We start from the raw sequence: 14,780 nt of genomic DNA, 5'->3' as shown, positions 1-14,780 counted from the left end.
AGCACATAGATCTCTGGAGCGCTCCTAGCAAAGCAAAATGGAAACGCACAGCCAAACACCAGCAGGAATGAAGCTGTCCCATCCAGCAGCCGACTTCCTTACTTACCCCATTTAAGCTTCCCAAATCCTTCACCCAGTGCTCGTCTTTCTCCTTGTCATAGTTGATGACGGCATGCTGCTTATCCACACTGCGAGACTGGGGGAAGGAAGGCAGAGGTTTTTTTTAATATTTTATTTTTTATTTTTTTACCAACAACCAAAACACAAACAGTGAAACCCCCCCCCCAGGTGTCTGATACATTGGGTATACATAATCAGTAATAACATATTCAAATCAACCATATGTACAATTCTATATACCTTTAACACTCCTCCCTCCACAAGGTTTATTTAACTTTTAACATTTTAATTGCCCCAAATTGTTCAAACCTACCCAAATAATTCAGTATCTTCTCAAACCAATCCTCCTCCTTCTCACTGACCTTAAACCCTTTCATTTTATGTATCTTCACAGTTAGATATTTTAAGATTATAATATTTTTCCATTTTTTTCCTCCATTGGTTCACCCCTAGCGGAAGGGGGTACATCATCAATTGCATATCATTTTCAGACTGGAAAACAACAGCAGCAAATGGCAATCGTATTCGCTGCATCCATTCTGGACAAAGGGCAAACAAGAGAGCACAGGTAATTTCTGCTCCCATTGACAACATCCCTAGTCCAGAGTTTTAACACCTCATCTGCATCTGTCTAAGAACAAGGCTACACCAAAACAAATGTCAAAAAGCAGAGCCATGTTACTTAATTGTGTGTTTTAGTGGGACTTCACACTTCACAGCACATAGCAGCCCCCTCGATGCACACAAAGGACATTGTATAAATTCCTAACATGAGAACTTGCAGCTTCTAATTTGCGCAGGGTAAACATTGACACAATCTGCACCCTGCCGACCCTCTCTAAATAAATGGACAGAAGCAGGAAGTTAGTCAAAGCCGCCGTGCATGTTTTCTTCTAATAGGGCACTCCATGAATGTGCAATTAAAGCTTCACAGATGCTGAGCAAGTGTTTCTATTTCCCTGCCGCGACCCAGAAGCAGGACCAAGGCCACCACCCTGCAAACTGGCAGGATGGGAAAAAATGGATGCAAGGAAGGTTTGTTAGGAATGCAAGAGCCCTGAATACAGGAACATAAGAAGTGCCTGCTGGATCAGGCCAATGGCCCATCTGGTCTGCCAGGATCCTGTTCTCACAACAGCCAAGGGGGTGCCTGCAAGGTAGACACAACCACACTCTCCCCACTTGCAATTCCCAGAAACTGGTATTTGCAGCCACAATGCCTCCGACAGAAGTCGTTAAGTGATGAAGAGCTCCTTTCAATAAATAAATAATAATAATAATAATAATAATAATAATAATAATAATAATAATAATAGTTTATTATTTATACACCGCCCATCTGACTGGGTCTCCCCAGCCACTCTGGGCGGCTTCCAACCAAATATCAAAAACAATACAGCGCCAGACATTAAAAACTTCCCTAAACAGGGCCACCTTCAGGTATCTTTTAAAAGTAAAATAGTTGTTAATTGCCCTGACATCTGCTGGAGGGGCGTTCCACAGGGCAGGTGCCACTACCGAAAAGGCCATCTGCCTGGTTCCCCGTAACCTCACTTCTTGCAGCGGGGGAGCCGCCAGAAGGCCCTCGGAGCTGGATCTCAGTGTCTGGGCAGAACGATGGGGGTGGAGACGCTCCTTCATGTATACAGGACCATTATGGGGTCCTGTAGCCTAGCTATCTGTCTCATCCAGCATGCTGCTACAGTGGCATGGGGCAGGGAAGCACAGGTGTAGGTGCCAACTGTGTCCCTCCAGGCCCCTATTTGGCCAGCATTAGAAATTAGCTAGGTGCCAGGCACATTTTTGTGACAGGCACAGGTCCAACTGCGACCAAGTGGAGATCTCTGGATGCCAGGCTGGCAACTGGGGAAAACAAAAGTCACCAGGGGAGGAGGATCTGAATTATTTCCCTTGAAGTTTGAATTTGTTTTATTCTGGACTGTTCTATTTGATGTTTTAATGTCAACCACTTTGACAGTGGTTTTCAACAAGAGTGCCGTGCCACCCTGGGCTGCCTTGAATGATGGTCAGGGGTGCCGTGGGAAACACTGGCCTCTGTCCCTCTTTCTTTCCCTTCCTCCTCTGATGCCCTCTCGCATCTTTGCCTCCCAAAGGCTTGCACAGCTGTTTACTGCAGCAGCCCTGGCTATAAGCTCCGCAGGCGAATGGAGCCTCTGGGGCTGGCTGGGGGGTGCTACCCAGGCCCCTGTGGGGCAGTAAGTGGAGGCACCTCTCTTTGGGGGAAGGGGGGTGCAGCTCAGAGACCAGGGGCAGCAGCCGCCGCTGCTGCCCAGAGGACTCCCAAGGGAGGATGTTCGAAAAGGGGTGAGGGGCTGCCAGCTCTGCAGGCAAGGGGGGGACCTATTTTGTTCAAGTTGGTGCCTATGGTGGTAGCAAACTCCACAGTTTAACTATGTGCTGTGTGAAGAAGCCGTTCCTCACCTGTCCTGAACCTCCTGCCACAACAAACAATACAAGCAACACGAAGACCAGTATACTAGATAGCACTGCAATTCTTATTGCATGATATACATGATTTAGTACAACAAAAACACAATGTGTACACTTGTAAATTCTCTACATATCCTCATGACCACTGCTCCATGTGCATTTTTCTAATCTATGTGTTGTGCTGAAGAAGGTTCCAGCGAAACAGTCAGATTATCTGGGATCACTGTCCTACGTTGTTAGGGACTCGATGGCCCTTGTGGTCTCTTCCAACTCTATGATTCTATACTACTTCAACACCATGAACGCCTAAAAAAAGTTTTACCATTTAGCCCACAGGATAGCATCTATTATTTTGTTTCAACCATAGACTTATTATACTTCTACGGACTTTCAAAGATTGACAGATGTGTGTTCATTTATTTCAAATATATTAGGGAATTTAAAAGTGTACACATTGTGTTCTTGTTGTACTAAATCATGTATATCATGCAATAAGAATTGCAGTGCTATCTAGTATACTGGTCTTTGTGTTAATTGTATTGCTTGTTGCGTCAAGTTTGCAACACAGGGGTTTGTTGTTCTGAACCTCCCGCCATTCAACTTCACCGGACGGCTGAGAGCTGTAGAATTACGAGAGAGGGAGAGGAATGCCCCTCTGTCCTCTTTCTCTACACACATTTTACACCCTTCTGTAATTGTCGTGAGTTATCTTCACCATCAAAAGAAAGCTACTATCAGCTGAAAAAACTACACCTTGAAGGCAGAAAGTGTGCATTATGGACAGTGGGTGTAAAAACCCTACGATGTTTCCCGAAGGAGAAGCTGAGGGGAATGTGCCGACATGAATGAATATGATTTTACACTGACTCATAGCCTTGGTTTCTTGTGCAATTCATAGAAATGGAAGGAGCTGCCTTAGACCAGGAAATACTACAGTAGTGCCCCGCAAGACGAATGCCTCGCAAGACGGAAAACCCGCTAGACGAAAGGGTTTTCCGTTTTGGAGGTGCATCGCAAAACGAATTTCCTATGGGCTTGCTTCGCAGGACGAAAATGTCTTGCGAGTTCCTGTGGGGTTTTTTCCTTTTCCCCCCTTTTTCTAAGCCGCTAAGCCGCTTATCTGCTTATCCGCTAAGCCGATAAGCCGCTAAAAGCCGCTGAGAGCTGCTAATAGCGCTAATCTGCTAATCCGTCAATGGGCTTGCTTCGCAAGATGAAAAAACTGCTAGACGAAGAGACTCACGGAACGGATTCTTTTCGTCTTGCGAGGCACCACTGTATTTGTCCCTCCAGGTCAGGATCCCTCAGTATTGAGTCCTGGTTCTCAAAGGTCACAGGGAGATGTCTTTCACATGCTCCACGGTCCTTCAGCTGGGGACTTACTTCTGAGTAGGCCTGGTTAGGACTGTGCTGCAAGAGCACTAACACTTGACAAAATATATAAAACCAAATACAAAGCTATCATTTCAAGCCAGCTGGCGCTTCTCAAGAAGGCGCTGCATTCATTTAGAAATGGATGTGGCATTTGATGAATTGCATCCCCTCCAAATCTACTGCTTAAGGGGTAAGTTATCTATATTTCATTGGGCAATTAATTGCATGGTATGTGCTATTCCAAACATAAACAAGGAAGCAAAGCAAGGAGGTGGGTGTAGCAAGTCAAATTGCCGCAACCTGCCTTGAAACTTTAGAGCGAGAATGACAGGTAATAATTTGAAATAAATATTTTTTTTTTTTATGTACAATGGGACAGGTTGTTTTTCTGGGTGAAAAGTGGGGGGGGCACAGTTCCCTCATGCTCAAAAAAATATACATGTATGCAGACATATTTCAGGCAACAGGTTGTCCACTGCAAAAAGTCCCACTTATATTGCTCCTTTTCCCACTTTGTGCTGTCAATCATGGCTCATGGATAGGATAAGGGATTTGGGGGCATTTTTATTTTTTTTATTTATTCATTTCATGCCATGTCATATCATTTCTATCCCACCTTTTACTCCAAGGAGTTCAAGGTGGTTCACACGGTTCCCCTCCTCATTTAATCCTCCACAACAACCCTGAGAGGTTGGTTAGGCTGAGAGGCAGGGACTGCCCTGAGGTCACTCAGCGAGCACCATGGCCAAGTGCGGGATTTGAACCCTGGTCTTCCAGTCTGAGGCCCTAACCAATGACCCTGGGATGCTCCTATACTTGTCAGCTGCAGCACAGGTGCCATCAAAACATCCTAGCGCATTTGGGTAATTTTAATCTTTAGAATCTTTTAAACTTTAATCTCCGGTCCATTCTTAACCTGAAACTGTTCTTAACCTGAAGCACCACTTTAGCTAATGGGGCCTTCTGCTGCTGCCGCCGCGCCGCCAGAGCACGATTTCTGTTCTCATCCTGAAGCAAAGTTCTTAACCTGAAGCACTATTTCTGGGTTAGCGGCGTCTGTAACCTGAAGCGTATGTAACCTGAAGCATTTGTAACCTGAGGTATCACTGTATAAAGTCCTTATCTGAATACTCAACTTCTGCATCAAAAGTATCCTGGCCTTTGGAACAACAGCAAAATCTCCAAGGCAGCTCGCCAATTTCAAAATCCAAATAGCCATTAAAACAAATTTGCAAAACGAAAACACCAAAACAGAAGCAGGACATAAAACAACCCATTTGTTAAGCGGCTTCTAACATGCATCTAACCTTCAATTCCTCTTGCAGCATACAAACATTTCCACACACCCGCATTTTGGGCATCATTATACTCTTGTTAACTGGATCCCTAATAAATGCAAGGCATGCAGCTCCAGTCCTGTGCAGTTCCATTGGTTTCAATGAGGCTTACTCCCTAGTAAGCCTGTTTAGGGTTGCCGCCTACGGCACCTACAGACAGTTTGAGGGAGACCTGCCTATCCCCTCCACAGAACTTCTGGCACCCATGACTTGATCTTTTGGCGCAAGCACACAAGCCTGGAACACTGAGTGGGCATGAGCGATCTCTGCAAGTCTGGGAGCATTTCCAGATCTACATACAACACTCAAAGCAGACACCCCACTGCATTTCTGGCACACAAAGAGTGGCAGAATTTAGCCTGCAACAGGCGCTAAGCACCTAACTTAACTCCCCTCCCCCAGGAAAAGAGCAAATGCATGCTCAGTTTTCCAATATTCAAATCACAACCTGAAATTCAGCAATACATGCTTCTTAATCCTCACAAATATTTTAAGTATTTCCAAGCCGTAAAGTAGGCACAGAAGGTTTCCTGAAAGATTAAGCTTTTTTCCCCCAACAGCAAAATTTATTTAAATACCCAAGCTTCACGACTACCTCCCTCTCCAGGCTCCATATTTCCCCCAGTGACCTATCTAAATTCATGGGTGAAATCAAAGCAAACAAGGGCTAAATACAGAATGTGTGCAGAAGAATGATGCTGAGCACCCACTTACAAATGCTTTTTTTAAAAAAAAAACCTACACATGCAGGTTGGGATGCTTGCTTGGATGAATGGAACAGTTATAAAGATGAATGAAGAAGTGCTGAATCGACTGAATGGTGTTAATCCATTCATTCTTATACTGTCCCGTCTTCCAAAGGAGCTCATCAAAGGCCCTTCTTCTTCAACAACACACACAGAGAATTTATCCTAACAAACCTATGGGGTACCATTAGGCTGAATGACAGCAAGCAGCCCAACATCACATAATAAGTTGAGCATCTGAGAGGGGATTTGAACTTGGCTGCCCTCCCCCACAATTCCAAGAAACCACCACATCACGCCAGAAATCACAATTTCTGTACTGTTTCACTGCTGATTCACATAAGGTTTCCCCCAAGGTTTTCTTGCCAGCAGTTTTGATCACTGGGAAAATAATTAGAAGGCACCCCAAGGGTCAGTACACAGCTGTGTTTAGCTGGTGATATATCGCGATGCTGAAAACCAGCTATCGCCCAGCCCCAGTCCTGCTGCACAAAAATCCATGTCTGGTTACAATCTCTGCCTTCCCCGCAGCTTCCTTCGTTTTGAGCTTCCCATATAGGCATAATTTGTCCTAATTTATTATTTATTGTATTTATGAATCTCACCCATCCTCCAACAGAGCCCAGGGGCGGGGTATGAAAAAGGATAAAGAACCAGTGATTTAAACAAACACAGAACTGAAATATTCATAAGAAGAACCGTCACTTGTGGGGGGGGGGGAGGTATTTTGCTACCACTGTTGAACCATCAAGTCACAAATCCTTGCCAATCTACTTCCGGTTGCCCAGAGATCTACGCATAAATCCTAGTCTACCTTTCGCTACCCCTTCATGGATCACTGCCTTGCCGTGGCGAAGGGGCTTGAAGAACTAAGAGAAGCTATGAACTATGCCGAGCAGGGCACCCAAGATGAACAGGTCATAGTGGAGAGTTTTGACCAAACGTGATCCACCTGTTACAGATAGGTAGCCGTGTTGGTCTGCCATAGTCAAAACAAAAAAATTCCTTCCAGTAGCACCTTAAAGACCAACTAAGTCAGTTCTTGGTATGAGCTTTCGTGTGCATGCACACTTCTTCAGATACACTGAAACAGAAGTTTCCAGACCTTTCTATATAGTGAGAAGGTGGGGAGGGGTATTACTCAGAAGGGTGGTAGGAATGGGTGATTGGCAGATAGCTGTGATGAGCCTGTTGACGACTCTTAACGACTGCAATAGGTCTTACAGGAGGAAGCAAGGGGTGAAAAGGTGAAAAATGGCTTTGTCATGTATAATGAGATAAGAATCCTAGGTCTTTGTTCAGGCCAGGTTTTTCCATTGTTTTAAGTTTGGTGATAAGTTGTAATTCAGCAGCTTCTCTTTCCAGTCTATTTCTGAAATTCCTTTGTAGTAAAACAGCTACTTTGAGATCTTGTATAGAATGTCCTGGGAGATTGAAGTGTTCTCCTACTGGTTTCTCTGTCTTGTGATTCCTGATGTCCGATTTATGTCCGTTTATTCTTTGGCGTAAGGTCTGGCCTGTTTGTCCAATATAGAGAGCTGAAGGACACTGTTGGCATTTTATGGCATACACAATGTTAGACGATGAGCAATTAAATAGTCCCGAAATGGTATGTGTGATGTTGTTGGGGCCAGTAATGGTGTTGTCCGGGTGTATGTGGCAGCAAAGTTGGCATCTGGGTTTATTACAGGCTCTGGTGCCAGTGTCTGTGTTAGGTCTGGTTGTAGTATTATTGTGGGTTAGGAGTTGTTTAAGACTGGGTGGCTGTCTGTAGGCAATGAAAGGTCTTCCTCCCAGAGCTTGAGAAAGAGAACTGTCATTGTCCAGGAGAGGTTGTAGATCTCTGATGATGCGTTGTACTGTTTTAACTTGGGAGCTGTATGTGATGACTAGAGGTGTTCTGTTATTTTCTTTTTTGGGTCTGTCTTGCAGCAAGTTCTCTCTGGGTATCAGTCTGGCTCTGTTGATCTGTTGTCTAACTTCATCTGTTGGGTATTTTAGTTCTAAAAAGGTTTGCTGTAGATCTCTTAGGTGAGAGTCTCTGTCAGTAGAATTGGAACAGATGCGGCTGTAACGTAGTGCCTGGCTATATACAATGGACTGTTTGGTATGTTTGGGATGGTAGCTAGAGGCATGTAGATATGTTTGTCGGTCAGTTGGTTTACGGTATAAGGTGGTGTCTATGTGCCCATCCTGTATTTTTATAGTAGTGTCCAGAAAATGTATTTCTTGCATAAATTTCTGGTGGAAGGTGTTCAGGGTCTGTTGACCATGTGTCCAGATGATAAAAATATCGTCAATGTATCGCAGGTATAAGAGAGGTTTGAGTGGGTAAGAGTTTAGGAAACGTTGTTCTAAATCTGCCATGAAGATGTTGGCGTACTGTGGGGCCATGCGGGTGCCCATTGCTGTGCCGCTGATCTGAAGGAACAGGTCATCACCGAATTTGAAGTTGTTGTGGGTAAGGACAAATTGGCAGAGTTTGGTAGCAAAGTCCGCTGTGGTTTTATCTGAAATGGTGTTCCTTATAGCTTGTAAACCATCGTTGTGTGGGATATTGGTATACAGGGATTCCACATCCATAGTAGCTAGTATAGTATTGTTGGGAAGATTATTTAAAGATTGTATTTTCCTCAGAAAATCTGTGGTGTCACGTACATAGCTGGGAGCACTGATGGCATATGGTTTCAGAACAGAGTCCATATAACCGGAGACACCCACTGTAATAGTGCCAATACCTGAAATGATGGGGCGTCCTGGATTTCCTGGTTTGTGTATTTTAGGTAGAAGATAGAAAGTTCCTGGTCGAGGTTCTGTTGGTGTGTTAGTGAGGATCTGTTCTTGGATGTGTGGGGGTAGCTCCTTAACAATCTTGTTCAGTTCTTTTTTGTATTCTTGTGTGGGGTCTGAATCCAATTTTATGTAAAAGGCGGTATTGGAAAGTTGTCTGTGAGCCTCCTGGATGTAGTCAGTTTTGTTCATGATGACGACAGCTCCACCTTTGTCCGCTTCTTTAATTATGATGTCTGGGTTGTTTCTGAGATTATCTATGGCTCTCCTTTCAGCATGGTTTAGATTTTGTTGTAAGCGATGGTGTTTTCTGGTCACATCTGTTTGGATTCTGTGGCGGAAGCAGTCAATGTACAAGTCCAGTGTGGTATTGCGTCCATCAGGAGGGGTCCATGTGGAGTCCCTTTTTGTGTAACACTTTTTCGGTGGTATTTGGTGGTCAGTGTTCTGTTGGGAGGGTGGTTGTTGTTCTCCAGTGGGTTGAGAGGTGTTGTGTTGTGAAGTTGTTGCTTGTTCTGCTTTGTCTTGTTGTTGTGTGTGTTGAAAATACTCCTTCAGGCGTAAACGGCGGAAAAATGCTTCCAAGTCCCCGTAGAACTGGATCATGTGTGGGGATTTGGCAGGGCAGAATGACAGTCCACGTGAAAGGACTGATTCCTCAGCTGGGCTGAGTGCTTGCTGTGAGAGATTGACAATATTGTTGATCTTGTTTTGATTTGTAGCCTGTAGGTTGGAAAGGTTAGAGAGTTTCTTGTTTTTCTGTTTTTTCAGTAGCTCCAGTTGAGAGTGGTAAATGTTTTGTTTTTCCTTTTGGAACTCTTGCCAAGCTTGGTGGTTCCTGATAGAGTTGTCCAATACAAGGAGTTCCTCCTTTATTAGCTTCTGTTTAGAGTAGAGAACGCTGATCAGATGTTTGAGCAGCTTCTTAGAGAAAGTGTTGCATAGTTTTCTTGCATATTCAGTGGGATACGTGGATTGTAGAGGGTTCTTAATTCTAAGACCCTTGGGTATAATGTCCAGGTTCTTGCATTTAGTAAGAAAGAAGATATCAGTCTGTACCTGTGCAAGTTTCTTGGTGAGGTTGATGGACTTCCATTTCATGCGGCTCAATGTGGTGCCTTCCATAGTTCCAGTTACAGATAGGTAGCCGTGTTGGTCTGCCATAGTCAAAACAAAAAAATTCCTTCCAGTAGCACCTTAAAGACCAACTAAGTCAGTTCTTGGTATGAGCTTTCGTGTGCATGCACACTTCTTCAGATACACTGAAACAGAAGTTTCCAGACCTTTCTATATAGTGAGAAGGTGGGGAGGGGTATTACTCAGAAGGGTGGTAGGAATGGGTGATTGGCAGATAGCTGTGATGAGCCTGTTGACGACTCTTAACGACTGCAATAGGTCTTACAGGAGGAAGCAAGGGGTGAAAAGGTGAAAAATGGCTTTGTCATGTATATGTTATACATGTTATACATGACAAAGCCATTTTTCACCTTTTCACCCCTTGCTTCCTCCTGTAAGACCTATTGCAGTCGTTAAGAGTCGTCAACAGGCTCATCACAGCTATCTGCCAATCACCCATTCCTACCACCCTTCTGAGTAATACCCCTCCCCACCTTCTCACTATATAGAAAGGTCTGGAAACTTCTGTTTCAGTGTATCTGAAGAAGTGTGCATGCACACGAAAGCTCATACCAAGAACTGACTTAGTTGGTCTTTAAGGTGCTACTGGAAGGAATTTTTTTGTTTTGACTATGGCAGACCAACACGGCTACCTATCTGTAACTGGAACTATGGAAGGCACCACATTGAGCCGCATGAAATGGAAGTCCATCAACCTCACCAAGAAACTTGCACAGGTACAGACTGATATCTTCTTTCTTACTAAATGCAAGAACCTGGACATTATACCCAAGGGTCTTAGAATTAAGAACCCTCTACAATCCACGTATCCCACTGAATATGCAAGAAAACTATGCAACACTTTCTCTAAGAAGCTGCTCAAACATCTGATCAGCGTTCTCTACTCTAAACAGAAGCTAATAAAGGAGGAACTCCTTGTATTGGACAACTCTATCAGGAACCACCAAGCTTGGCAAGAGTTCCAAAAGGAAAAACAAAACATTTACCACTCTCAACTGGAGCTACTGAAAAAACAGAAAAACAAGAAACTCTCTAACCTTTCCAACCTACAGGCTACAAATCAAAACAAGATCAACAATATTGTCAATCTCTCACAGCAAGCACTCAGCCCAGCTGAGGAATCAGTCCTTTCACGTGGACTGTCATTCTGCCCTGCCAAATCCCCACACATGATCCAGTTCTACGGGGACTTGGAAGCATTTTTCCGCCGTTTACGCCTGAAGGAGTATTTTCAACACACACAACAACAAGACAAAGCAGAACAAGCAACAACTTCACAACACAACACCTCTCAACCCACTGGAGAACAACAACCACCCTCCCAACAGAACACTGACCACCAAATACCACCGAAAAAGTGTTACACAAAAAGGGACTCCACATGGACCCCTCCTGATGGACGCAATACCACACTGGACTTGTACATTGACTGCTTCCGCCACAGAATCCAAACAGATGTGACCAGAAAACACCATCGCTTACAACAAAATCTAAACCATGCTGAAAGGAGAGCCATAGATAATCTCAGAAACAACCCAGACATCATAATTAAAGAAGCGGACAAAGGTGGAGCTGTCGTCATCATGAACAAAACTGACTACATCCAGGAGGCTCACAGACAACTTTCCAATACCGCCTTTTACATAAAATTGGATTCAGACCCCACACAAGAATACAAAAAAGAACTGAACAAGATTGTTAAGGAGCTACCCCCACACATCCAAGAACAGATCCTCACTAACACACCAACAGAACCTCGACCAGGAACTTTCTATCTTCTACCTAAAATACACAAACCAGGAAATCCAGGACGCCCCATCATTTCAGGTATTGGCACTATTACAGTGGGTGTCTCCGGTTATATGGACTCTGTTCTGAAACCATATGCCATCAGTGCTCCCAGCTATGTACGTGACACCACAGATTTTCTGAGGAAAATACAATCTTTAAATAATCTTCCCAACAATACTATACTAGCTACTATGGATGTGGAATCCCTGTATACCAATATCCCACACAACGATGGTTTACAAGCTATAAGGAACACCATTTCAGATAAAACCACAGCGGACTTTGCTACCAAACTCTGCCAATTTGTCCTTACCCACAACAACTTCAAATTCGGTGATGACCTGTTCCTTCAGATCAGCGGCACAGCAATGGGCACCCGCATGGCCCCACAGTACGCCAACATCTTCATGGCAGATTTAGAACAACGTTTCCTAAACTCTTACCCACTCAAACCTCTCTTATACCTGCGATACATTGACGATATTTTTATCATCTGGACACATGGTCAACAGACCCTGAACACCTTCCACCAGAAATTTATGCAAGAAATACATTTTCTGGACACTACTATAAAAATACAGGATGGGCACATAGACACCACCTTATACCGTAAACCAACTGACCGACAAACATATCTACATGCCTCTAGCTACCATCCCAAACATACCAAACAGTCCATTGTATATAGCCAGGCACTACGTTACAGCCGCATCTGTTCCAATTCTACTGACAGAGACTCTCACCTAAGAGATCTACAGCAAACCTTTTTAGAACTAAAATACCCAACAGATGAAGTTAGACAACAGATCAACAGAGCCAGACTGATACCCAGAGAGAACTTGCTGCAAGACAGACCCAAAAAAGAAAATAACAGAACACCTCTAGTCATCACATACAGCTCCCAAGTTAAAACAGTACAACGCATCATCAGAGATCTACAACCTCTCCTGGACAATGACAGTTCTCTTTCTCAAGCTCTGGGAGGAAGACCTTTCATTGCCTACAGACAGCCACCCAGTCTTAAACAACTCCTAACCCACAATAATACTACAACCAGACCTAACACAGACACTGGCACCAGAGCCTGTAATAAACCCAGATGCCAACTTTGCTGCCACATACACCCGGACAACACCATTACTGGCCCCAACAACATCACACATACCATTTCGGGACTATTTAATTGCTCATCGTCTAACATTGTGTATGCCATAAAATGCCAACAGTGTCCTTCAGCTCTCTATATTGGACAAACAGGCCAGACCTTACGCCAAAGAATAAACGGACATAAATCGGACATCAGGAATCACAAGACAGAGAAACCAGTAGGAGAACACTTCAATCTCCCAGGACATTCTATACAAGATCTCAAAGTAGCTGTTTTACTACAAAGGAATTTCAGAAATAGACTGGAAAGAGAAGCTGCTGAATTACAACTTATCACCAAACTTAAAACAATGGAAAAACCTGGCCTGAACAAAGACCTAGGATTCTTATCTCATTATACATGACAAAGCCATTTTTCACCTTTTCACCCCTTGCTTCCTCCTGTAAGACCTATTGCAGTCGTTAAGAGTCGTCAACAGGCTCATCACAGCTATCTGCCAATCACCCATTCCTACCACCCTTCTGAGTAATACCCCTCCCCACCTTCTCACTATATAGAAAGGTCTGGAAACTTCTGTTTCAGTGTATCTGAAGAAGTGTGCATGCACACGAAAGCTCATACCAAGAACTGACTTAGTTGGTCTTTAAGGTGCTACTGGAAGGAATTTTTTTGTTGTGATCCACCTGGAGCAGGAACTGGCAAACCACTCCAGTATCCCTGCCAAGAAAACTCCATGGACAAAGACAACAGGCATATAAAAGTTATGATGCTGGAAGATGAGCCCCTCAGGTCGGAAGGTGTCCAACATGCTACTGGGGAAGAGCGGAGGACAAGTACAAGTAGATCCAGAGCTGATGAAGCAGCTGGGCCAAAGCCAGAAGGACGCCTAGTTGCGGATATGCCTGGAAGTGAAAGGAAAGTCCAATGCTGTAAAGAAAAATATTGCATAGGAACCTGGAATGTAAGAACCATGAACCTGGGTATATTGACATCCTGGGCATCAGTGAACTAAAATGGACGGGAATGGGCGAATTCAGTTCGGATGACCATCATATCTACTACTGTGGGCAAGAAACCCGCAAAAGAAATGGAGTGGCCCTCATAGTCAACAAAAGAGTGGCGAAAGCAGTACTGGGATGCAATCTCAAAAATGATAGAATGATCTCGATACGAATCCAAGGCAGACCTTTTAACATCACAGTAATCCAAGTTTATGCACCAACTACTGGTACTGAAGACACTGAAATTGACCAATTCTATGAAGACTTACAACACCTTATAGAAGGATGTTCTTCTCATTATAGGGGATTGGAATGCTAAAATAAGGAATCAAGAGATAAAAGGAACAACTGGCAAGTTTGGCCTTGGAGAGCAAAATGAAGCAGGGCAAAGGCTAATAGAGTTCTGTCAAGAGAACAAGCTGGTCATCACAAACACGCTTTTCCAGCAACACAAGAGACGACTCTACATGTGGACATCACCAGATGGGCAGCATCGTAATCAGATTGATTATATTCTCTGCAGCCAAAGATGGAGAAGCTCTATACAGTCAGCAAAAACAAGACCTGGAGCTGACTGTGGCTCAGATCATCAACTTCTTATAGCAAAATTCAAGCTTAAACTGAAGAAAGTAGGAAAAACCACTGGCCTGGTAACAGCGGCGTAGCGTGGGTTGTCAGCACCCGGGGCAAGGCAAGTAATTTGCGCCCCCTAACCCGGGGCAAGGCAAGTAATTTGCGCCCCCTAACCCGTGGATTTGCGCCCCCATACCCTACAAATCTATGCCTATGAATGATGGCCCCCCTCTCTCTCTCTTTCTCATATTCCAATTGATTCCCATTTCGGCCGATCGATCCCCCAAGCTCTCACCCAGCGAAATTCGTGCGTAATTACGCTTCGCCATCCCTAATCCTGCCGCTTCCACCG

At 44.2% G+C, this 14,780-nt stretch overlaps 1 protein-coding gene across 5 annotated transcripts in view; it reads right to left on the bottom strand.

The window, feature by feature from the left end:
* The window catches only part of CEP170B (centrosomal protein 170B), a 92,825-nt gene that overhangs the window by 68,907 nt on the left and 9,138 nt on the right, over nt 1-14,780 (bottom strand). For all 5 annotated transcript variants that reach the window (XR_014155555.1, XM_081858334.1, XM_081858335.1 and 2 more), the window contains exon 3: nt 107-196. Coding sequence is in view for 4 of the 5 variants with exons in the window: in XM_081858334.1 (XP_081714460.1) it covers nt 107-196 (90 nt within the window). In the remaining variant the exon portion in view is untranslated. The remainder of the gene's footprint in view (nt 1-106; nt 197-14,780) is intronic.

This window comes from Podarcis erhardii, assembly GCF_964252035.2.
Source record: "Podarcis erhardii genome assembly, chromosome: 1".
Classification (NCBI taxonomy): Eukaryota; Metazoa; Chordata; class Lepidosauria; order Squamata; family Lacertidae; genus Podarcis; species Podarcis erhardii.
Note: the sequence above shows the minus strand (reverse complement) of the source record. Positions and strands in the feature narration are given on the sequence as shown.